Source organism: Podarcis filfolensis (genome assembly GCF_964270895.1).
Source record: "Podarcis filfolensis genome assembly, chromosome: 14".
Taxonomy (NCBI): domain Eukaryota; kingdom Metazoa; phylum Chordata; class Lepidosauria; order Squamata; family Lacertidae; genus Podarcis; species Podarcis filfolensis.
Window position 1 is genome coordinate 52,457,700 of NC_139616.1, and position 25,773 is coordinate 52,483,472.

General features: G+C 43.9%; 1 protein-coding gene and 1 pseudogene across 6 annotated transcripts in view; one reads left to right on the forward strand and one right to left on the reverse strand.

Moving 5' to 3' along the window:
* Window positions 1–25,773, forward strand: part of LOC310748729 (HLA class II histocompatibility antigen, DR alpha chain-like) — a 196,188-nt pseudogene that overhangs the window by 22,439 nt on the left and 147,976 nt on the right. The gene's annotated exons all lie outside the window — the stretch shown is intronic.
* LOC310749168 (vomeronasal type-2 receptor 26-like) overlaps window positions 1–25,773 on the reverse strand; it is a 39,326-nt gene that overhangs the window by 1,171 nt on the left and 12,382 nt on the right. Inside the window, exons 1-8 of one of the 5 annotated variants that reach the window (XM_083585737.1) lie at window positions 25,067–25,745; window positions 23,691–23,982; window positions 21,098–21,325; window positions 19,919–20,045; window positions 17,799–17,869; window positions 4,543–4,716; window positions 1,452–1,545; window positions 900–1,026 (exon numbers count right to left, since the gene is read on the reverse strand). In XM_083585737.1, coding sequence (XP_083441863.1) covers window positions 4,705–4,716; window positions 17,799–17,869; window positions 19,919–20,045; window positions 21,098–21,325; window positions 23,691–23,982; window positions 25,067–25,407 — 1,071 coding nt within the window. In that variant the 5' untranslated portion in view covers window positions 25,408–25,745 and the 3' untranslated portion in view covers window positions 900–1,026; window positions 1,452–1,545; window positions 4,543–4,704. Of the gene's footprint in view, window positions 1–899; window positions 1,027–1,451; window positions 1,546–4,542; window positions 4,957–13,550; window positions 13,613–17,798; window positions 17,870–19,918; window positions 20,046–21,097; window positions 21,326–23,690; window positions 23,983–25,066; window positions 25,746–25,773 lie in introns of those variants that run through there. The other 4 variants (XM_083585738.1, XM_083585740.1, XM_083585739.1 and 1 more) reach the window with 4 other exon arrangements.

A 25,773-nucleotide genomic window follows, 5' to 3' on the forward strand; every position in this document is an offset into this window, starting at 1 on the left:
TCCAGTCGGATCCTGAGGTTTCCGCAATCTGAGGACTGCTTCTGTGCATGTGCGAACAGCGAAACCTGGTCAAATACCTCTGGGTTTGCCACTTTCACATCCTGAAGTTTACATAGCCAGAGGGTTACGTAACCAGAGGTACTACTGTATTCTATAGTGATCAACCCAACCCCTCATGGACAGGATTTGACCACTGGGTGGGAGGACACAAGCAAGCACAGAAAGCTTTTCCAACAAGAAGACATAGGTACTTCACCTGCCATTTATTTCCCCTTCCAGCAAAGCTCCATTCCCCAAATACAAAGCAGTTGTAACAGAACTAAATAAAACTGACTCGCACTTTCTTTGTCCACCAATCCACTGTATCCTTGCTCCAAAGTCAAATGCGTAACAACTGGGGTGGGAGGGTGGGGGAGGGCAGTTAAAAAGGAAGCTAGCTGGCAAACCCCCTGTCTAGCTCTCAGCAGAATGTGGTCTTCTTGGCAGCTGAGTAGGTGGCTTTCTAAAGAAACATATCTGGGCATTCTCAGAACTGAAGAATGAGTCTGATTTGTCTTACTAGGACTTCAGATTCAATGCCCAGTCTCCATGGGTAATGTTATTTTGTGTTGGATGCCAGTTCTGAACTGCAGGACCTGGTCTATTGAAGTAAGTGGCAGAACTGAGAATTCCCTCAAACCAGTGTAGAAAAGGAAGGTATCATGGCATGTCCAGTGCTCTGTCTAGCTATGGCACTAACTACATTTTGTTTTGCAGAAATGGGTAGGTAATGACTTCTTCTCCCCATTCTGTAAAAAGCTTCAGCCGTTCATTCTGCATATCAAGCAACTTTAAAAGACAGAGACTCAACAAGGCCTAATCCTCACCCCCAACATGTTGGCATCTATTGCATTTCCTACCCATCTGCATGGAGACCATCCCTTCTGGACATGGAGCACAATCATAGCAGCAGAATTTCTCTCCCTCCTTCTTTTTCCTGCTGTAACCAGGATAGCAGTTGTCATTGCACACAGAAAGAGGCACAACCTGTCCAGAAATGCAGCAAACGAAATTAGCATCAAGAAGTTTATATTATCCTCCTGCCCTACCCTAAACGTGGGAATATTTTTCTTTGGTGAAAATTTGCTTCAGAGAGGAAACGCTGACTTAATTGTTTCCAGAAATTAATTTATGAAAAAGACACTGAATTGTTGGCGAGGTCAGGACTTTTTAAATGTGTTGTGGAGGTTGTTTACTCAGATCTACCCAGGAAATGTGGTGTACTTCAAGTGAAAATGCAGAGCAACATTTCCCCCAGTTTGTTTTGCCAAGAATGGGGGGGAAATGTAGCTTGAAAATGCAATCCTTCTCAGGAGAGTTAACCACTTGAGGGCAGGTAGAAAACTGAACACACAAATATGCAACTCTTTTCCATTCTCTCACATGTTCCAGCACCTGCAGCTTCATCTCACCTGGTTAAAGCTTCTATGCCACACTATTTGGTCCTCATTAATGGTTAACTCTTTCCCCTGTGGAGCCAGCGGGTCCAGTCTTCCAACCTTGAGCCTAACAAAAGAACCGTTGGAGAAGGTGACCCAGTTTGTGACATCAAAATCTGCAAGTAGTTCTCTATGCTTATCAAAATGTACGCTCTCTCCAACACTGTTGTTGAACACAATCTTCCTCATAAAATGATGGAGCTTGAGTGAAAGAGAAAATGAAGACTGGTAAGGATAAAATGGTGTTATAGATCAGGGTGGTGGTCCCCCTAAACCCTAGGAATGAATAAATGCTAGGATTTTGATTAATTGGGATATGGATTAAGACACCAACTGCAGAGCTGTGCCAGACAGCCATTCCTAGGCTGGCTTATGCAAACCAGCCTGGCCAAGGGAACAATAGAGAGCCATTGAGGGCCCATTGATGGTCATTGCCAGTGCAAGAGGACTTCTCCCCTGCCCTGGGGTGTGAAGAGAGACAGGGGGTTCTGGGAGGACGAAGGAGGGAGACGGGCTGAGATCCATCTTTGGAGGGTCTGACTGCAGGCAGGTTTGCTGCTCCCTCTTGGAATGACTATGCCTTATGATCTGGACTCCCTCCAGGCAGACTTAAGGTGTAAAGAGGTGAATAAAGCATATTTCTCAAAGCATGACAGTCTCTGCTGTGTCTTCTATTCTCCAAAGGGACACAGACCCCATGGGTTCTTGCCAACGTTTGGCAGAGAGAGGGGCAGCCACCCAGCTTTTGTAGCCATATGGAAACCTCTACAGTCATCCTTTTAAAAGGTCTTTGTTTCCAGGACTGGATTGTTCTGGCTCCAGAATGTATTTGAATCCATGACTAATTTCGCTGATTCAGCATATTTGCTTGGAATTAAATCTGATTGAACTCCAAGGGGTTGACTTCTGATCAGATATGCAGAGGATTGTACTTTTAATATCTGATACACACCAACACCAAATGGCATGCAACACTATGTAAAGTTTTGCTCCACTTTTCAATAAAGCATCTTTGAGGCTTTGGAAGGCATTATATAAAAGTTAATGAAATCCAAACATAAAATTCATTTTTTGTCGTGGTTCGGGTTTAGTAATAGAGTTGCATAGATCAGCACATTGTGGCATCATAGTAATAATGAAGGAGTTTGAATTCACCTCGGGAGACACACTTCATTGTCTCTCAAGACACACGGATGCCAGCAGCAAAAGGAATGTGGATATCCCCCTGTATTATAGCTAAAGCTAAACAGTTTATCTCAGTGGTTTTCAACCCATGTGCCATGGCACCCTGGGGTGCCTTGAATGATGGTCAGGGGTGCCATGGGCAACACTGGCCTCTCTTCCTTCCTTCCTTCCTTCCTTCCTTCCTTCCTTCCTTCCCTCCCTCCTCTGATGCCCTCTCATGTCTCTGCCTCCCAAAGGCCTGCATGGCTGTTTATTGCAGCAGCCCTGGCTACAAGCTCCACAGGTGAATGTTCCCTCTGGGAGGCACCTCTCTTTGGGGTGGGGGGCAGCTCAGAGACCAGGGGTGGCAGCACCAGCTGCCTGGAGGACTCCTAAGGAGAGGGGAGAGGGGGTTGAGGAAACACTGCACAAGGGAGGGTGTTGGAAAAAGGGTGAGAGGCTGCCAGCTCTGCAGGCAAGGGGTGACCCAAGTGGGCAGTTGGTTAAGGGAGCCATGGATTTGATACAGCTATTGATGAGTTTGTTATATTATTTATCTGTTATTTTTTAAATGTGATACTCAGCCAAAACAAAATGGACCCAGAGCAGAAAATCATGGCCTTCAGACCTCCAATTAAAAAAGACATGGAACATCATGAAAGTGGATAGGAAAGGAGAAAGGAATAAGCAAAGTTAGTTTCAGGTTACAAGTCAAAGTTGTTCTAAAGAGGAACTGTGGGGGAAAAGACATATTTAAACATCTTTTAGGGCATACCTTCCTGCTTTGAATATATTTCTCTCTGTGTGTGTTGTATTAAAGGTGTAACTACCTGCCAAGACTGCACATTACAGTCTGTTGGTCTCACTCCCTCTAGCAGTCTGCTATATTTCCATCTGGATTCACATAGGACATGCAAAGCATGTGCCACAGCATAAGCAGCATTGTAGACATTGTAGCTGTGGCCAGTCATGCCCATTTCAAAAAGAGTACTAGGAAGACTCTCCAGCTTCTCCCGGCCAGTGCAGGCTTGCTTTCCCTCCACATTCCCACCAGATTTTTTTAATGAGCAGCTGAATGACTGCTCCCAGAAATTCTGAATGAAACCATCTCCTTTTGCCCAAGAAGGTTCAATGATCTCAAGAAGACTTTGGAATCCAAGTGGCTCCCTTGAGCGAACCGTGATGGATAGGGCACCGTGGAAGCTTTCTATATCCCAAAGCTTTTGAATGGAGAAGGCACAGAAATCCCATTGGGATGTAACAATCCAGACTTTACCCACAGGTGGCAATTCATAAAATGTTGCGAAAAACAACAACATTCTCAAAACTGGCATGGCTGGATCCTCTCCATATACAAAACATGCACTGACTTTTCTATCTTGAAGAAGTGGGTATTTTCCCAGTTGTGCTAATACCATGTTTATCAGCTCTTCCATAAATGTCCTCTTTGCTGTCCGTAGTATGAAGGCATAGCAGATGCCATTCTGATCAAGCAATGGAACCACTGTGTGCAAAAACCTGTCCCCATTGTCATCATCCACAGCAAAGAGCCCAATCCATGTCCATCTGAAATGGTGAAGGAGCCTGACTACCCCAATGTACTGGTGGGCTTCCTTTGGGACCATCTGATATAAGGAAGAAAACAATGTTTTGTCATCCTGCACTGGGGTAAATGATCCATATGTGAGCTGAAAGGAAGGAGGGTGTGTTGTATGGATTAAAAGAATGCAAAAATATGAGCCATTGTTGTAAAATGCCCATAAATCAATGAATATGTCTCACCTGTGGGATCTTGTAGGTGGCAAAAATGCTAGCCATGTTGGCAGAGGTTTCAGTAGCAAGTCCGCCAATGACAGCTATCAGTGTACTCTGCGTATCACACTTGTAGTTGGGAACAAACCTGTGTTGTGTGGAAAGGAGGCTCAGGCTGGCTTTGTATGTCGTCCTTGCCACATAGTAGCCATTGAGGATGTGGAAGCCCAAAGAGAGGTTGGGTAGTATTTGGGGGTTCTCATTGATCTCTTTGACAGCAAGCAGCAAAGCCAAGATGTGCTGGTAGTTCTTAGGAACGGACCTGGAATGAGAGTTACTGTCTGTTTCATGAGGCAAAGGAAAGGCCATTTCTTGCTTTCATTGTTACACCTCTGACTACTCTCGTGGTTGAGCTGGAACTTTAAAAAGTATGTAAATGTTGGGATATACAGTTATTGCGAGATATAATCCATTAGCAGGTCCTTTTAGATGAAATATTTAGAATAGATTTCTTAAAACATTTATTCCACTGTAGGAAAAGACTGAGTAAAGAACCTAATAGATCTAGACCAGGGGTGGCTAGCCTGCATCATGGTGCCAGGATCTAGCCCAGCATACTGTGGGATGTTGTCTGATTGGCCCCACAGATTAATCTTCCTTGCAAAGTGTGCTATCTGTTAGTTTAAAGCAGAGTCCCGTGCACAGCAGAAGGATGAGGAGTACGTGCTGCATACTCTATATTGCTTTATTTAAAGTTCAAAGCGATTATATTACAGAAAGACATCTTGCCTCTGCCGGAGCAGAGAAATGCATCCTCTCTCCTCGACAGCTCGGAGAGAATCACCAAAGTGAAACTGCAAAGAACAGTGAAAAACAGGAAACCAGTGTACGTCACATCCAGTCTCCCTTTCCCGTGAGAAACTCCAACAGTACAGACTGTGGAATGTAAACACCTGTCTCGTGACAAACCCTTTCGCTGCACAGTGAAGGAAAGCAGAAACCAACATCCTCCCCCTTTCTGTGAACATCACTGGGCAGCGTGTTCGTACAATATCAGTACAAACCCAACTTTTGCACATAGGTACAGTGTTGATCCCTGGATACAATCTTGGACAATACATCAGCAGGAATTTCATTACCTGGCATATAGGACACCGTTACGAGTCCCTTCTGAATACATTCCCTAGCATGCTGCAACTTTAATTGCAAGTGCTTTGTGCTTTGCTTACAACCTTCAGACTTCAGCAAAGCTAAACATGCTTTGTTGTCCTGGTAAACCCGGATTGGACATTTGACAGGAATTTTCATATCTTTGCACAATTGTATTAACCATTCACAATCCTTAAGTGAATAAGACAGTGCATTCAGTTCGGCTTCACAAGAACTTAAGCTAACTGTTGTTTGCTTCTTGCATGACCAATCAAACAGACCCTGATTGTACATGTAGCAAACTCCAGACGTACTTTTCTTGTCTGTAGTGTCACTTCCAAAACTTGCATCTGCAAATATCTCAAGACCACCAGACTTTCGATTGTTAAATCTCAGTCTGTAATGCATAGTGCCTTTCAAATACCGCGCTATGCGTTTCAGAGCTTTCCAATCCTTGATACTAGGATTGTTGACTTGTCTGCTCAGCAAATTACAGCTAACAGCAATGTCTGGCCTTGAACATCTGGCAATGAAGTTTAGCTTGCCTAGCACACTTCTGTACAATGTAGTGTCAGAAAATGCTTCTTCAGTGTCATCTATCTGATAACCTGTTGCCATCGGTGTGTCTACAGGGTTAGCATCCATCAGATTTAGTTTGCTTAACACATCAGCAATTTTCCGTGACTGGTGTACTAGAATGATACCATCTTGATCTCTCTCTATTTCCAGAGATAGGTAGTTGTTTACCTCACCAAGATCTTTCATGTCAAAGTGCTCTTTCAGTTGAGCTAGGGCGTTATTGTACATTGCGACATCTTTCCAAAAGAATAATAAATCATCAACATAAAACAAACAGTACAGTTTCTTCTGCCCCTCCTCTTTGACAAATACACATGGATCAGCTTTCCCTTGCTGAAAACCTAGAGAAAACAATACTTCAGTGAGTTTTGTGTGCCAACACCGTGCACTTTGTTTGAGACCATAAAGGGATTTCTTCAGAGCACAAACAAATCCCTGTTTTACCTGTCTTGGATCGAAACCATCCTCTGCTACCAGTATTTGAACCTTCTAGTTTCCAAGAAATCCAGGGTTTGGATTCAAAGGAAGCTGAGCCATGGTTAAATGCCATGAAGGCTGAACTTGATTCCTTAGAAAGGAACAAAACATGGGAGCTAGTTCCAGTAGTTCCAGGAATGAAACTGCTTGGAAGCAAATGGGTCTTCAAAGCGAAGACAGATCAAAATGGCAAGATAGTCAGAGCACAAACAAATCCCTGTTTTACCTGTACGCCATCAGGTGGAAGCATATAAAGTGATTCATCTAGAGATCCATACAGAAAAGCTGTATTAATATCATGGTGACTAATGTGTAGATTTTCCTCTGCAGCTAGCTTGAGCATAAGCCTTATGCTTTCATACCTCACTGTGGGTGAGTAGGTCTCGTGATAGTCTTCACCTGGTACCTGTGCAAAACCTCTGGCTACCAATCTGGCTTTGTGTCTGACTATCTTGCCATTTTGATCTGTCTTCGCTTTGAAGACCCATTTGCTTCCAAGCAGTTTCATTCCTGGAACTACTGGAACTAGCTCCCATGTTTTGTTCCTTTCTAAGGAATCAAGTTCAGCCTTCATGGCATTTAACCATGGCTCAGCTTCCTTTGAATCCAAACCCTGGATTTCTTGGAAACTAGAAGGTTCAAATACCTTCTTGGAGCTTTTAACAGCTGTTACTACTACCGTAGCAAATTCATCAGCAAATCTCTTTGGAGGTCTGCCTTTTGTGGCTCTCTGTGACCTACGAATTAGCCTTAAGTCTTCAACACTCTCCTCTTCCTTCTTAGGAGAAAAACGACCTATTGTGAACAATGGTTCCTCCAATTCTTGATCAGAGCTTTCAGAGGGTCGCATAGAGGCTTTCGCACTCTTGAAATCCTCTGAATCACCCGATTCAGTTTCAGATTCAGACTCAGAACCTTCATCAGTGGGTGTGGGTTGTTGTGGCTGCTTTTGACTATCCTCAGTCTCATCACCGTCATCAGGATAACATTGGAAAATTCCCACATTCTCCCCCCACTTTGCATTGTACTCAACACTTCTCGTGAGCTTAATTGCCTTAGAGTCAGTCATCATTATTCTGTAAGACCCTTTCTGATAACCTAGAAAGATACCATGCAATCCACGCTTGTCTAACTTGGAATTTTGTGGTGAATGAACCCACATGTCAGAACCAAAAATTTTCATGTGTTTAATGTATGGCTTCTTGCCAAACATCTTCTCATAGGGGGTACAACCAATCGCTGAAGATAACCTGCGATTGTAACTGTAAACAAAACACGAGAGAGATTCGGCCCAATAACTCTCTGGAAGATTGGCATCATGCAGCAAGGTTTTTAACCCTTGAAGCAATGTCTGATTTGCCCTTTCCGCAAGTCCATTCTGCCATGGCGAGCGAGGACTAGACAAATCGTGTTGAATTCCTTTCTCAGTCAGAAAAGCTTCAAACTGCTGAGAAGTGAATTCTCCCCCGCGATCACTGAAAAGAGTCTTTATCTTCTTACCATGCACATTTTCCAACCAAGCACAGAATTCCTTGAACCTAGGAAAAGCCTCTGATTTCTGCTTGAGATTGTACACAAAAATATATCTGGAAAATGCATCAATGAGAACCATGAAGTACCTATTGCCACCCAAAGAGGGCGCTAGTGGTCCAACCAAATCTGCATGAACAATCTGGTATGGTTCCGTAGCTTGCCTACTAGACACCTTACCTTTCGCAGCCATTTTTACCTTGTTTGCTGCGCATGCTTTGCACTTCATGTGGTACCTGCAGGGTTTAATAGTCATACCTTCAACCAAGGCAGGCATTTTAGATACTGCCTCAAAATGCAAATGACCAAATTTTCTATGAAAATCATGAATACATTCTGCATGCAAACTTTTGTTAGAACCTGCAATGCAACAAGTGTCATCCTGCACAACATCATCATAATACAAAACAAACAAACGATCAACATATTCAGCATGCAATACATAATCATTTTTCTTTGTGATGATGCACTTCCTGTTCTTGAAGGAAACGTCAATGTTCCGCTCATTCAGCTGTCCAACGCTGAGCAGATTATGTTTGGCATCTGGCACGTAAAGCACATTCTGTATCGATAAGTCCAAACTGTGAAGAACAACAGTTCCGTAGCCTTTACTGGGAATTGTGTGGTCATCCGCCTGGTGAATCGCACCTTCCTGCGGTGTAAAAGACACAAACAGTCTCTTATCGTTGCACATGTGGTGGGTCGCCGCTGAATCAACAACGAAGAAAGATCTAGACGTCTTCTGGACCTCTGCAACCTTTGGAGTGAAGCGTGAAACCATAGCCTTGTGCTGCGTTGTCCTTGACACCGGACCTTTGCCTTTGCCTCGGCCTTTTCCGCGCGATGAGCTTTCGCTGCGCTGCTCTGTCTTGGCCCTGGGATATCTGCATTCCCTCTTCATATGGCCTAGACGTCCACACGAGTAGCATTTCACTGCCTTCAAAGCTTTGGCGCCATCTGGTGGTTCCACTGCACTATGGGACGACGTCTGTGAAGACTCCCCCTTGCCCATGCAGCTAGCACCCCGGCGATCTGCTTCATTTAAAATCACGGCAGTAACATAATCCACTGTTAGCTGAGCTGTTGGTTGCACAGCAATCTGGGTTGCAACAGACTCCCAACCTGAACCCAAAGATTGTAGTATCATGAAAGAATACACAGCCTCTGGAAAGTTGAGTCCTCTCTGTTGCAGCTCATGTCTCAGATTTTGCATCTCCATCAGATGTAAACGCACATCTCCACCTTCAGCAAGAGCAATATTATGCAGCTTGTTGAAGTAAAACATAGTGGATCCAGCTTCTGTCCTTAAGTGAGCCTCTCTCAAAGCGTCCCAAATTTCTCTGGCTGAGGTCTTATCACGCAACAGACAGAGCTCTTCCGGGGATACTATCAATGTAAGAGTTCCCCTTGCTTTGGAATCCTTAGCTGCCCATACATCTGTAACTGGAGCTGGGGGGTTGTCTGTAATCACCTCAAACAAACCCTCTTTCCGCAGAATTGCCTCTGCATACAGAACCCAGTCCGCGTAATTCTTCTTATTGAGCTTTGGAATCCCACAAGCATCCTGAAGGGCCATCATGACTCTGGCATTAGCCTTCAGCGTCATATATGCTGCTTTAAATCTTGCTGCGTCACTGCTGCAGCTGCCTTATTCCAAAAGCGCACTTAAAAGTTACTTTCGATTTCCCCAGCATAGTAACTTGTGCCTGGGAGCCTTTTGCCTCTTCCCAGCAAAACGGCTTTAAAGTTAAAAGTCCAGCCATAAGGCCATTAACTAGAAGCTGGCAGGCTGCCCGGAGCAGTAGCACATACCTCATCAATCATCTTGACACGCAGAGCAGATTCTGATCCGATCTGTCCCTCTGCATTCCGATCCCTTGCCGGCACTCCGATTCGACTTCTGGAGCCCATAACCATGTGTTAGTTTAAAGCAGAGTCCCGTGCACAGCAGAAGGATGAGGAGTACGTGCTGCATACTCTATATTGCTTTATTTAAAGTTCAAAGCGATTATATTACAGAAAGACATCTTGCCTCTGCCGGAGCAGAGAAATGCATCCTCTCTCCTCGACAGCTCGGAGAGAATCACCAAAGTGAAACTGCAAAGAACAGTGAAAAACAGGAAACCAGTGTACGTCACATCCAGTCTCCCTTTCCCGTGAGAAACTCCAACAGTACAGACTGTGGAATGTAAACACCTGTCTCGTGACAAACCCTTTCGCTGCACAGTGAAGGAAAGCAGAAACCAACACTATCCACATCAGATCAGTGTCTCCACCTGTGTTTTGTGTGAAGAGACATGCACTACTCAATCAGGAAATTTTACTGGGATGGAAACAGTAAGAATAAAGCACAATAATAAAACCTTTCGTATTGTACAATATAATAATATGAAGTGAAACAATATTTTTAAAATATGCAAACAGATGTGAACAGAAGAGAGAGAATAAGCAGAAGGTGAGAGACAATGAAGTACTGAATGCCTGGGAATGACATGTCCAAGACTAACTAAGGGAACAATCCCTGTGACATTGTTCTGCAAAAGCCCCACAAAGTCCGAGTTTTGTGTCACTGAACATCCCAGTGGATTGTGCCCAACAGCCACCAACATAAAGAACACAAAATAGCTGGCAACTTCCAGTGACTGCTGGAATAATATTTTCATCATACTGAAACGCAAATCTTATTACTGTAGTATCCTGTCACACAATGATAGGATATCCTTTTAATCTGAAGGAACAGTGGAAAGGGGGGAAATGAAGTGTTCCTTACGCAGGTTCGCCAATTGACATCTGTGTGGGCACGTCTGTGAATGAGGGACTGTCATGAAAGAGGAAGACCTGAGAAACCATCTCTCCAATGACAAAGTCACCCGGCTGATAAAATTTGTGAGGTATAGGCAGAGGATCATCATCTAGGATGCAACCGATGGGCTGATTCTTGCAGACAGTGTAAGGAAACATGACAAACAGCAGCACTATTGCGACTAGGATCCTGATGACCCAACAGCCCCTCAGGTTGGATCTTGCCATGTTTCCATTGGAGACAGTCTCAGTTTTGTTTCAGTCTTTTGTGAATGGCAGATGAACCTGATGGTACATTATTTCGAAGCTTGGCCTGTGAGATTCCCAAATGTGTGTGTCCATTTCAAACTGGCAGAAATGTTTCCTCCTCACACATCCCCCCCACCCCAAATGGAAGCAGCAGGATGATGGAAATAATTGGAAAAGAGCACAGGATAAGGATGTATCTATAGGGTTAGGCAAGTATCCGTCAATACCTCCTTTTAGAGATGAAGCTTTTTATACTCAGAAACAAGGAACTGGAGATGGAAGAAATGAGGAAATAACTGAATTTCTCAGTTTATAATTCTTTCGTTTTAAATCATGGAAGAATGAAATGGTGAAACACCCTAAAATATTAAAAGGCTAACAGAAAATAAAATACAATCCAAAGTTGAAATGATCAAAGCTGAAATGGTTTTCTAACCTGGTTTTGAACAACATGTGTGGTTTTATAACACCTTTTAGAAGCTGTTATTCCAGCAATGTTTACAGTTGTTGGAGAGATAATCATCTCCCCAATGCATTGTTGGTCTATCTGGCTTTGCCACAACATGATGAAACAGCCAGGATATTTCCCCAACACCTGCTCCTGCTTTAGGCTACTTCTGGCCACCGGCCAGGTCTGACAAAATCATTTTTATTTCACATAACAAATATGGGCAAGGTATGCATTAGTTGCATGAAGAATGGGCCACTGCAGCACACTCCATGTGGAGCTGCCTCTGAAGAGTATGTGGAAGAAAATGCAACTGCTAGAATATTGTGGCGCCAGATATTAGATTCTGTGGCCTGATATTTGCTTCAGTTTCACTGGCTTCTAATCACCTTCAAAGCCTTAAATTGCTGGGGTTCAGATTATATTAACATTCTTACTATTTTGGGAAACATTATGTCCCCTATGAAAATATATTCAGCAATTTTAGGTGTTGTGTTGGGAAAATATGTTAACGGTAGTTTGAGGAATACCTGGTACTTTTAAAGAGAGATGGCAGATGGTTTTCATCACTTCAAAAACTTTGCTGCTTCTCCAAGCAATGGCAGAATTGCAGAGAGGAACTCACTCCTGTTCCTCATTTGCCATGCAATAGTCCAGAGGAAATGATGTTACATTAGGGCTGTCATGCTTCCGGATTTCGCCGGACATTACTGGGATTTCAAAAGTGGAATTGACGTCTGGGGGAAATTTCCAAAAAACAGTGCTTTGTCCTGGATCCTAGAGAAGTCAATTGAAAAGCTCAACAATTTGGGGCATTTCCTAAAAAAGAGCTCATTTTTTGGGGGGGTGTCCTGGTCTTTACTTTTTGAAATATGGCAACCTTATGCTATACTATGGTTGTGGGAATTGGAGCTTCCCATGTTCTCAAGGTCTCCACAAAGTGATGGTTTGTGCCCATTGATACTTTTAAGCCTGAGGACCAAGTGGTCAGTGGTAGATCGAACAATAGACAAATCCAATTGGTTTTGGTTTTGATTACATAGAATCAAAGGGTTTAGATTTGGAAGCAAGACTGAGGGCCGTCTAGCCCAACCTCCAGCAATGCAGGAATATCAACTAAAGCATCCACGACAGATGGCCATCCAACCTCTGCTTTAAAAGCTCCAAAGGAGGAGAGGAAGTCTGTTCCACTGTCACACAGAGCTTACTGCCAAAATTTATTCCTGATATGTGGTCAGAATCTCCTTTCTTGCAGCTTGAGTCCATTGGTTCAGGTTCTAGCCCCCAGAGAAAACAAGGTTGCTTCATCTTCCATGTGAGAGCCCTTTAGATATTTGAAGTTGGCTATCGTGTCTTCTCTCAGTCTCCTCTTTTCTAAGCTAAACTTCCATTCCTCATAAGGCTTGGTTTCCAGGCCCTTGGTCATCTTGGCTGCCCTCCTCTGCACACCTTCCAGCTTGTCAACATCCTTCTTAAACTGTGGTGCCCAGAACTGGACACAGTATTCCAGGTGTGGTCTGACCAAGGCAGAATAGAGTGGGACTATGACTTCCCTTGGTCAGGATGGTGTGCTTCTGTTGATGCAACCTAGAAAAGCATTAGCGCTTTTTTTGCTGCTACGTCACACGGTGGACTCATGTTAAGTTTGCAGACCAATAAGACCCCTGGATCATTTTCACATGTACTAGTGAGCACTCTTTGGGTTTGGTCAGTCATCATCTAGTCCATATTTTACCAGCTTATAGGAAAGAATATTATGGGGGACTAGATACGCTACGTCCACAGCATTCCCTGATCCACCAAGCTTGCAACTCTATTAAAAAAAAAGAAAGAGATTTGTCTGGCATGACTAGTTTTTGAGAAAGCCATGCTGGGTCTTAATAATCACAGCATCCTTTTCTAAGTGCTCCCAGATCAATTACCTGTTCTAGAGTCTTTCCTGGTATCAACATCAAACTGACTATTCGTTCATTATTTGAGTCTTCTTTCTTCCCCCTTTTGAAGAAGGAGACATTTGCTCACCTCCAGCCCACAGAAACCTCACCTGTTCTCTAAGAATTCTCAAAGATCATAGACAAAGGCTCTGAAATTACATCTGTAAGCTCCTTTAGTGCCCTTCTGTGCAGCTCATCAGGTCCTGGAGATTTACATTCATTGAAAGTAGCTAGTTGTTCCCTTACAACCTCTTTTCCTGTCTTGGCTTTCAGCTCCCTCCTTACATCACTTATTATGTTATCATGAGGTTGGGCACTGCTTTCCTTTTGGGTAAAGACAGAGACAAAGTAAATGTCAAGCAGTTCTGCCTCCTCTCTGTCACCCAATAGAATTTCTTCATCTTCTCCACCCAGAGACCTCCCACTTGCTTGTTCTTCCTCTTGCTTCAGACATAGCCAAAGACACATTTATTATTATTTCATTTATCATCATTTTTAACCTCTCTTCATCTAGTTATGAGAGTTTGTTGTTTTCTATGGCAGCCTTACTGGCATTTTATGGAGCCTTTCCCTCCGGTGAATTGATGCCAATCCGCAAGACGTCTCTTGCAGAGCGCTGCTTTTTGGAGATGTGGTGATCACTCCACAGGGGTGCAATTGCATTGGAGGCAGACTGAGGCCAACCAAAGGGGCTTGGGAGCTACTGTTGAGTTGGCCAGTTGCCTCCATCCCTGTCTTTCTTTGGTGGTGACCATTAAGGGATATGTTGACTCAGCCCATGGGCAATGGCCCCTTCTTAATTCATATGGATTGGTCCCCACTTACACAGTACTGTCTTGTCTGTACTTAGGAGGGCCTGGTTGGCCATGGACAGCAACCTGAGATCTTGCAGCAGGCATTCATTCTGAACTGGGGCAGCAACAGTTGCCGCTCAGGCCAGGTTTTCTGGCCAAGGTATTCAAGCCATTGCCTTTGGCAGTCAGCAGCCTTCAAGAGTTATACTTGCTTATATGTTCTATGGCTTTTAATGGTTTTCTTCACTTCAGCTGATCTGCTGGGGCTGCTGAACCTTGCCATTATCCTATTCTTTGGCCATTCAGTTTTGTTTTGGGCCCACAAGCAAGCATGCCTTTGGGACGCAGTTGTAGTTCCCTGTCCCTGAAGTAGTAGTAGTGATTATTATTATTTATATGTCACCCATCTGACTGGGTTTCTCCAGCCACTCTGGGCAGCTTCCAGCAAGTGAAAGCATCAACTGATGCTTTTTTGGTCAGACCTTTTGGAAAAGTGGGTCTGACAGGGGCCCCATCGCCCTAATAAGGCTGCGGGAAGGAAGATCATGCATAGGATTAAAACTTGTGTTCCAGGAGATGGGAGTGCATACATTCCCCAAAGCTGCATTAAGTTTGGGGTTATATTATGTTGTTCACCTGTCTGTAGAGGATGACATTATTTTTCTGGAGGCTCTGCAAAGAGCTCTTTTTGAGCTTTTGTATCTTTGTGGGTGGAGGAGAACAAGCAGAAGCTGATCACCTCCTGTGGTGTTTGGTCCAGGTGGGTGAGTTTTGGATATTTGGGAAATATCTAACATCAGGCTGCCCAGATTGGTGTTTGGGCCTGTCAGGGACATCGGGGTGAATATTTCCCAATGGGGCCACAGTGCACATGTCAGGTTCATCCATCCCAGGAGCACACAGTGGGGGGAGGAGTTTCCTCAGGCCTTGCTGCAGGATCACAGCATGCAGCTGCCAGCTGGCGCAGGAGATGGGAGAGTTGGGATCCTCTTTGGCTTTGGTTAATTTGGTTGAATGATTCTGATTGCACATTCTACAGTTGTTTTATTTTAATCAATGAAACCTGGAACCCATCCTTCTTGTCTCAAGTTTTCTTGGGTATGTTGGCAATTTTTATAAATATAGTTTATATTGGTGGCAGGGGGCGTGAGAGATGTACCACTCAAGCACACCACTTTGGTTTCTCTTAAGCTTGCTGTGATTTATCTATTTGGCCAAGCCTTTGGTAGGTAAGTAATTATCATGATCACCATCATCATTAAAATTTGCATGCCACCTTTCATTCGTAGCTCTCAGGGCAGTTCACAACATAAAAATGCAAGATAAGAAACACAGAATACACAATAAAACCAAGAACAAAAGCAAACCCATAACGCCCTTCTCCCCACCCCCTCCCATGACACACTATTTTATTCTATTGTATTTACATGTTACATGTTTCAGTGGTTAATGCTCAGACTGTTGACGTGAGCGAAGGCTGTGGGTGTGGTTGCATGTGTGGGCATAGGGGGATCCATTGAGAACCTTGTTGAGGAAACCCCAACTATTTTAATGTAGATTAAATGGAATGAAGAGAGGCAAGTGTCAGGGATGAGAGGCTCAGGCACAGAGAGCCAGTTTTTGATGGGAAGAGACTTTCCTTTTTTCTTTTCACTTGAGCTAAATCAAACTAAATATGGAAATCAGCAAAGCCCATTGCTATCTCAGTTCAGCAAGGGAGCACCACAACTGGAAAGAGTTTTAACTTGCACAGTTAGTATCCCTTTGAGGAAGATTATACACTGTACGTTAAAGGGATAAAGCTTTATTTCATACATGAAAACATATGAAAAAAGGGGGGGGGGAGTAAGACCCAGGTAACTACCGACCAGTGAGCTTGACATCGATACCAGGGAAGGTCCTAGTACAAAGAATTCGACAGTCAGTCTGTGAGCATTTAGAAAAGGATGCTGTGATTACTAAGACCCAGCATGGATTTCTCAAAAATAAGTCATGCCAGACCAATCTCATTTCTTTATTGAAGGAATTAGAAACTTGGTGAATCAGGGAAATGCTGTGGACATAGCGCATCTTAATTTCAGTAAGGCTCTTGACGAAGTCCCCCATGTTATTCTCACGAGGAAGCTGGTAAAATGTGGGTTGAATGAGGTAACTGTTAGGTGGATTTGTAGCAGGTTGACTGACCGAACCCAAACCCAACTCATTAATGGTTCCTCGTCATCCTAGAAAAAAAGTGATAAGTGGGTTGCCACAGGGTTCTGTCCTGGGCCCGTTGTTGTTCAATGTCTTTATAAATGACTTGGATGAAGGAATTGAAGGGATGCTCATCAGATTTGCAGATGACACCAAGCTGGGAGGGGTAGCTAATGCCACAGAGGACAGAATCAGAATTCAAAATAACCTGAACAGATTGGAGAACTCAGCACAAGCTAACAAGATGAATTTCAATATTGACAAATGTCAGGTTCTGCATTTAGGCACGAAGAACCAGTTGCACAAATATAGGATGGGGAACACCTGGCTTACTAGCACTACATGTGAAAAGGATCTACGAGTCTTGGTGAACCTCAAGCTTCACATGAAGCCACAAAAATTTATAAGCTTAAATTCTTTACTTTTCTCTCCTTGTCAAATGTTCCTTGTTGTTCAGCTCAGGTCTTAAGATAATGATGTAGCATTTGGGGAAAAAAATGCAACCCAGCAATCCAGCACTGGAGCATAAGATAGAGAAGATCTCCACAGCCACCATGTATTTCCCTTTGGTGCTCAGGTATGTTGGAATAAAGGACAACCAAACACTGCAAAACACCAACATGCTGAAAGTGATGAACTTGGCTTCATTGAAACTGTCAGGCAACTTCCTGGCAAAGTAAGCCACTGTGAAACTGGCAATGCCCAGGAAGCCCATGTATCCCAAGACACAGTAAAACATGGAGGCTGATCCCTCATTACATTGCACGATGATTTCCTCTTTCAGGGAGTTCATGTCCTCATCTGGGAACGGAGGAGAAGTAATCAGCCAAACCATGCAAATGTTTGCTTGAATAAATAAACCAGAAAGGACAATTGAATTGGCCAGTCCTTTCCCCACCCATTGTCTCATTCTGGATCCTGGTTTTGTGGCCATGAATGCCAGAACCACCGTGATGGTTTTTGCCAAAACAGAGGAAAGGGACAGAGAGAAGATCATGCCAAAAGCTGTTTGTCGGAGAAGGCAGGTTGCCTTTCCAGGCTGTCCAATGAAGAGGAAGGAGCAGAGGAAGCAAAGCAGGAGGGAAATGAGGAGAACGTAGGTGAGGGTCCGGTTGTTGGCTTTGACTATGGGAGTGTCCCTGTGCTTCATGAAAATCCCAAGTACTGAGGTTGTAATCAAAGAGAAAGAAACAACCAAGATGGCCAGAGTGATGGCTAGAGGTTCTTTGTAAGAGAGGTAGCTGGACACCTTGGGAATGCACTGATTTTGGTCACTATTTGGGTATTCCTCTTCCGGACATTTGACACAGGCAGCCATGTCTGAAAAGAAGAAAGCGCTATTAAAACATTTCAAGACTTAACTGAATTTGAACACCGTAAAATGGTCACATGTAGGACTGAGACTAATGTATTCAGATTTGAATACATCCATGAATTTTCCAGACCAGATTTGACAAGACATTGTCTAAGATTCTCCCCATCTGATGTGGGAAGAACAAATTGCCATAAGCAGAAATAGAAGCAGTAACACAATCACAAAAAAGAGCAAGTTTTGTTGTTGTTTCTATTTGAAAGCTACTTCGTCCCCAGCAGGGGATGGTCCTGCAAAATTTATATTAATAGTTGCTCCCAGACTTTGATGGTTCCTTCCTAAGAAGTTAGAATGGCTCCCTCCTAATCGCTCTGCTGGGGGGGGGGTGAATACTTTTCTATTCTTACAAGCCTTTGGGAAATGACAGGGTTTTTTTTCCTTTTTAACAAATTGCTTTTAATAGTGCTGTGCTGTTTTGTTTTTATTATCTGTGTTTTAATAGAATTGCAGTTCAATTATTTGCAATGATTTTTTAAAATATGTTTTTAGCTCTAAAAATATGTTTTTAGCATTTTATCTGTCTTATTTTCATTTGTGTAAACTGCCTTTAGTTTTGATCTGGGAAAGAGGAGGGATATAAATAATAAATAATTAAAATCATAATAAATCAAAGAAAACAGCAAAGAGCCTGTTTGCTCCTCCAAATGGCTAAAAGTTTAAATATATAAATAGAATTACCTCATGAATCTATGAAGAATTTGAAGGGTTCCCTCCTGTATTTCATAATAGCTGCCATGGTTCCTGATGTTCTGATTCCAAAGGTTGTGGATGAAACTAAAATATGCATTTGTCTCATGTGACTTTGGCCTGATCCATGAAGATGGCTTGGTCAGCCCTCCTGCTCAGTCCATTACTCTAAGGAATTTTTGTAATGCCTACCCATACAGATTAGCAGTTACAATTCTGATTTCATAGCCCTATCTGTTGGAGTGCTTGGGAGAATTAAGAATGACCGCTCCCCGCTTAAAACGGGGGGCGCCCTTTGTGTGGACGCGCACAGCCCCTAGATCTGGAGCGGCTCCAACAGCATAGGCTTGTTTTGCCTTCCCTCAGGTGGGATAACTGGAGGTCTCCGCCTACCTCAGTCAGTTGTCCAATCCCACCTGGGGGAAGCGTTGCCAAGGAGACCAGGCCAGGTAGGGGAGGGATTACCTGCCCACACAATAGAGGGAGGATCTTACCTGGGAATCCTCACTTGGCTCCAGAGCTTCTCCCACCCTACCCACCCTCAGTTAATGTCTTATTTGCAGGTTAACTTTTCTTCACAGGTATGAGGGCGCTGCTACGTTAAGGTCGCTGTTAAAGGGCCGGAAAGGAATTTCCCTGCATTGGCAGGTTTCGCCTTTCCCGTAGCAAAACGTCACAACTTTGGCGGTATCAGGCCTTGGGCGGAATCCTTTAGTCCATCTTCCTCTTTGTGGTGGCGATACCAGGGTTCCCCGTTAAAGGGGTTTCTGAAGGGAGGCTTTGACCGTACGCCGAAAGGTCGTCATTGCTCTCCCCTGCGGCGGCGGCGTTACGGGGCCGGCTATCTCTGCTTGAACATATGTTCTCCAGAGCCGGCCCATCCCCCCCCCACACTGGATAACCCTGATGCTCCCTAGGTCCCCGGCTGGGGACTGGGGAGGGAGAACGCCCATTGCCTGAGCCAAGGTCTACCCACATTTGAAATTTAATAAAGTTGTGGCCAATTTAATCCCATAGCACGTTGTCATGAGTCGTTATTCCACATGACGGGGGGGACCGCGCGGGATCTGGGGACTCCGCCTGTCCACGCAATTCCCCATTGTAGAAAAGGAACATCTCAGAGGCAGTTTAGCTGTGTCACCAACAACAGTTTGCAGAAACTGGCAGCTAAAGACATCTAACTCCCCATGCTGCATAAAAAGCTTTGCTTTCTCATTCTGCACACCAAAGTGTTTTAAAAGCAGATGCCCAACAAGGCTAGATTATTTTTTTCTGCCCATTTCCCCAGTTACTATACATTATTCTCTTACCCATCTGGTGAGAGATCATCCCTTCAGGGCAAGGAGCACAATCATAGCAACAAAATTTCTCCCCTTCCTTCTTTTTCCTGCTGTAGCCAGGATAGCAGTAGTCATTGCACACAGAAAGGGGCACCACCTGTCCAAAAACATAAAACTGAGATCAACATCATTTGCCAACACACCTGGAAGAAGACCCAAGAGACTCCATCATGGTGGAAATGTCTATATTAGATATAAGGGCTGGCAATCCGATAAGCAAGTTATTTAAGTATAGGCAGGTGTTTTGAAGTACCATCTAGGAGTGAAGCACCTTCCAGCCCTAGGCATGTAACAGACACATTCTGCCACAACAAGAATCATCTCCCTTCTTGCTAAGCGAGTCTTACATCTGTGAACCCAACATACACACACAGCCCCCACTATTCAGCATTCACAATCCAGGACTAGGGAGTAGCCCCAAGGGACCCCCAAAGGCTGCGGAAGGTGACTCTAGAGTAGCCCTAGACAAATATTGCTTCAGGGTGCCTATCGATTAAGCACTTAAATTCCCTACCTGAATGTCAAAACAAAAAAGTAAATACACAAAAAGCCAATCAAAGACCCTTACAGTGTAGAGTAGGCAAAAGGGAGGGATCCCAATGGCCAATGGCAGCATCTCTTGGCAATTCCCACTCTGCCCCCATAAAGGGAGACCAGTAAGAAAAACCCACCCTGGAGAGAGAGGTAGGATGGGCACTGGAAATGATCAGGAGAAGATCGAGAGGATAGAGCTGCCCACCAAGATCCACACACACACACACAACCTCTGGGGAGAGACCAGCTGGTGTCTTCTCACAAGAATGGGGCGTATTTGTGGGTGGGGGGCAAATTTGCCCCCACTAGGAGCAGAGGAGCATTTTGGAGAAGGTGACCCATTTCAGTTCTGGCACTGCCCAGGTGCGCCCCATTGCCCTTCAAAGAGAACAGGGAAGGTGTTCAGGGTGCCTTCCAGTGCCACTTTTTCTAGAAAAACAGCACTTATCGTAGTACCTACACAGCTGGTTTACCAAGAAGGAAAGAATCTGTAGTTTAAAAACACAATGCTACTCAGAACAATTCAGCACCTGAAGGCAATAAGAAACCTAGATGCTAAAAATGGAACGATTACCGGTTATTTCATACATTCCAGCATCTGCAGCTTCATCTCACCTGGTTAAAACTTCTATGCCACTCGATTTGCTCATCATTAATTGTTAACTCTTTGCCTGAAGGATCCCGAGGAGCCAATCTTCCAACTTTTACTCTAACGAAAGAGCCGTTGGGGAAAGTGACCCAATTCGTAACATCAAAATCTGCAATCAGTTCTCCATTTTCATCAAAAGCTACACTCTCGCCAACGCTGTTGTTGAACAAGATGCTCCCTATATAGTTATGCAGCTTGAGTGAATGAGAAAATGAAAGACAATGGGAATAAAAGGTTAAAAGCTCTGCAATGAAATGGGCAAATGTCTAGCTTCCCTAACTCTGGATTGTTCCTGACCAAGGTTGTATCTGGTGCTGTCTTCTGAGGCTTCTTCTCCCACCCTGACCCTATTGGCTGCATCAATTGCATCAATTGGCTGCATCAATAGGAGTATAGCATCTAGATCAAGGGAAGTAATAGTGCCACTGTATTCTGCTCTGGTCAGACCTCACCTGGAGTACTGTGTCCAGTTCTGGGCACCACAGTTCAAGAAGGACACTGACAAACTGGAACGTGTCCAGAGGAGGGCAACCAAAATGGTCAAAGGCCTGGAAACGATGCCTTATGAGGAACGGCTAAGGGAGCTGGGCATGTTTAGCCTGGAGAAGAGGAGGTTAAGGGGTGATATGATAGCCATGTTCAAATATATAAAAGGATGTCACATAGAGGAGGGAGAAAGGTTGTTTTCTGCTGCTCCAGAGAAGCGGACACGGAGCAATGGATCCAAACTACAAGAAAGAAGATTCCACCTAAACATTAGGAAGAACTTCCTGACAGTAAGAGCTGTTTGACAGTGGAATTTGCTGCCAAGGAGTGTGGTGGAGTCTCCTTCTTTGGAGGTCTTTAAGCAGAGGCTTGACAACCATATGTCAGGAGTGCTCTGATGGTGTTTCCTGCTTGGCAGGGGGTTGGACTCGATGGCCCTTGTGGTCTCTTCCAACTCTATGATTCTATGATTCTATGACCCCCTCCACACCCACTGGAACAGTAAGGAACGGAGTATGGAAACCCCCTTCCCATGTTCCATGGCTTATCATGAGTTTGTACTATATTACCAAAGTCAGAGTGAGTAACCGCAATGTAGGGCTAGGAAGAAGCAGTGATTCAGCCAAAGAACTGTGAAACTGACGCAGTAATTTGAGGAGAAATGGCCCTGTGAAGTTGTCTTAAAAATAAATGAAATAAAGCATCATTGAGGTGTTGTTGTTTTTGCAAGACATTATCTGAAAAAAATTAAGAAATGAAATCCCAACATAAAACAATGCCTTCATATTACATCAGATTTAACAATAGAGTTACGTTTGATGGCACACTGTGACTTGATATTAACAGGTATATTGTTTCTTAGTACTGCCATTCTAAGGAGAGATATTTTAACTGTCCTGTCCATTTAGACCAGTGTCCTGCTTCCCGCAATGGCATCTGGGTGCATCACAAAACCCATGAGCATGTTTTGAGGTCAATAAACTTTTTCTGATTTTTGTTTCTGCACCTTCAGGATATTCAGAAATCCCAAAATGTTTGGTGCCACTTTGTGATGGACCCACTCTGTGATGGCATACTTGAAAGTTTTGAAAAATAGACTTTTGCTTTCAATGTGCAATTACCTGCCATGGCTGCAAACTTTGAAATGTCAGCCTCCCTCCTTCCACTAAACGACTACGCTTGGGACTGGATTCACATAGGACATGCAAAGCATGCGCCACAGCATAAGCAGCATTGTAGACATTGTAGCTGTGGCCAAACATGCTCATTTCAAAAAAAGTACTAGGAAGACTCTCCAACTTCTCCCGGCCAGTGCAGGCTTGCTTTCCCTCCACATTCCCATCAGATTTTTTTAATGAGCAGCTGAATGACTGCTCCCAGAAATTCTGAATGAAACCATCTCCTTTTGCCCAAGAAGGTTCAATGATCTCAAGAAGACTTTGGAATCCAAGTGGCTCCCTTGAGCGAACCGTGATGGATAGGGTACCGTGGAAGCTTTCTATATCCCAAAGTCTTTGCATAGATGTTGCACAGAAATCCCATTGGGATGTAACAATCCAGACTTTTCCCACAGGTGGCAATTCATACAATGTTGCAAAAAATAGCAACATTCTCAAAACTGGCATGGATGGATCCTCTCCATATACAAAACATGCACTGACTTTTCTATCTTGAAGAAGTGGGTATTTTCCCAGTTGTGCTAATACCATGTTCATCAGCTCTTCCATAAATGTCCTCTTTGCTGTTCTTAGTATGAAGGCATAGCAGATGCCATTCTGATCAAGCAATGGAACCACTGTGTGCAAGAACCTGTCCCCATTGTCATCATCCACAGCAAAGAGCCCAATCCATGTCCATCTGAAATGATGAAGGAGCCTGACTACCCCAATGTACTGGTGGGCTTCCTTTGGGACCATCTGATATAAGGAAGAAAACAATGTTTTGTCATCCTGCACTGGGGTAAATGATCCATATGTGAGCTGAAAGGAAGGAGGGTGTGTTGTATGGATTAAAAGAATGCAAAAATATGAGCCATTGTTGGAAAATGCTCATGCAGCAATGAATATGTCTCACCTGTGGGATCTTGTAGGTGGCAAAAATGCTAGCCATGTTGGCAGAGGTTTCAGTAGCAAGTCCACCAATGACAGCTATCAGTTTACTCTGAGTATCACACTTGTAGTTGGGAACAAACCTGTGTTGTGTGGAAAGGAGGCTCAGGCTGGCTTTGTATGTCTTCCTTGCCACATAGTAGCTGTTGAGGATGTGGAAGCCCAAAGAGATGTTGGGTAGGATTTGGGGGTTCTCATTGATCTCTTTGACAGCAAGCAGCAAAGCCAAGATGTGCTGGTAGTTCTTAGGAACGGACCTGGAATCAGAGTTACTGTCTGTTTCATGAGGCAAAGGAAAGGGCATTTCTTGCTTTCATTGTTACACCTCTGACTACTCTCGCGGGTGAGCTGGAACTTTAAAAAGTCTGTAAATGTTGGGATATAGAATACAGTTATTGCAGGATATAATCTATTAGCAATCCTTTTAGATGAAATATATAAGGAAGATTTCTTAAAACATTTATTCCGCTGTATGAAAAGACTCTGAGTAAACAGCCATTGCCTGCTACATTATGGGGAAATAATAAATCTAGACCAGGGTGGCTAACCTGCATCATGGTGCCAGGATCTAGCCCAGCATACTGTGGGATGTTGTCTGAAAGGCAAAGGCATATCTTGATTACAGCATCACACCACCAACTACTTTCATGATTGAGCTGAAGTTTAAAACATTATGAAGACATGAAGATAAGGGTTAGATAGGGAAAGGGTTAACGAAATATGGAAATAAGTGTCTGAAAATGGTTGTAGCTCCATGGTAGAGAATATGCTGTGCAACGTCGAATTTGCTTTCCATATCAGGCCAGCGTTTCTGCCTCCATTCTGTGTGACTGGACCTGCACTCAGTCAGGGAACATTGCTGGGGTGAAAACTACAGAATACTAGCTGAGAGTAGCTGAGATTCCTGCCTTGCAGGGAAGTTGGAATAGATGACCATTGGGTCCCTTCCAGCTGTAAGATTCTATGATTCTCATACATTACAGTATTGTACAATATAATCTTATGAAGCGAAACAATTATTGGAAAAAAAACACAAAAACCCACAGAGACTGATGTGAATGGAGGAGATAGCTGAAACTAAAGACAAGAGTCAACTCATGGTGGATTGGTGTCTCAAAGACTCACTAAGGTCACAATTCACTGTTGCTTTGCTCTAGAGATGTCTCAGAAGTTCCATTCACGTCCATCGTAAATAAGAGGCAGGCAAAATAATTGTTCAGCACTCGTAACTGCTGGAATACAGCTTTCCTCACACTGAAAAGTGAATCTTACTAATGAAGCATCAAACCGCATTATAGTCTAAGGTAACAGAAGACATGGGGGAAATAAAGGGTTCCTTACACAGGTTCACCAATGGACATCTGCGTGGGCACTTCTGTGAATGAGGGACTGTCTTGAAAGAGGAAGACCTGAGAAACAATCTCTCCGATGACAAAATCACCTGGCTGATAATATTTGTGAGGTATAGGCAGAGGATCGTCATATATGCTGCAATTAATAGAATGCACCTTGCCCACACTATAAGGGAGCATTACAAGAAGAAGCACTATTGCTGCTGTGATCCTGGTTAGGAAATGTGTCCTCAGGACGGAGACGACCACAGTTTGCATTCTCCCCTTGATGCATTCTCTGGAAGCATGAGTTTCGTTGCAGGCTTTCATGAATGGCGGAGGACTCAGCATGTACAGAATGAAAGCCTGGTCTCCACACCGAGACCCTTTCAAATGGGCAAAAATGTCCCAATCCCCGCCTTGCAAAATATGGAAGTTGCAGAAGAATGACCAGTATGAAAAGTATTACAAAACACTAGTCCAAAATAACATGCGGGGCACTAAGGTGTACGTGCCTGGATTGGAGATGTGTTATCTCCAAACTGGATGGTTAGCTGCAAAAAAAGAAGGAATGGGGCACATAATTACTCACTGTGCAGTCTTTTTGTTTTAGATTGTAGCAGAATCAGCTGGCCAAAGCCCACCCTAACATATAAGGGAGAAATGATTGGGCAAAAGACCGAGCACTTTGTAACCCCAGCACCATTTATGAACAAC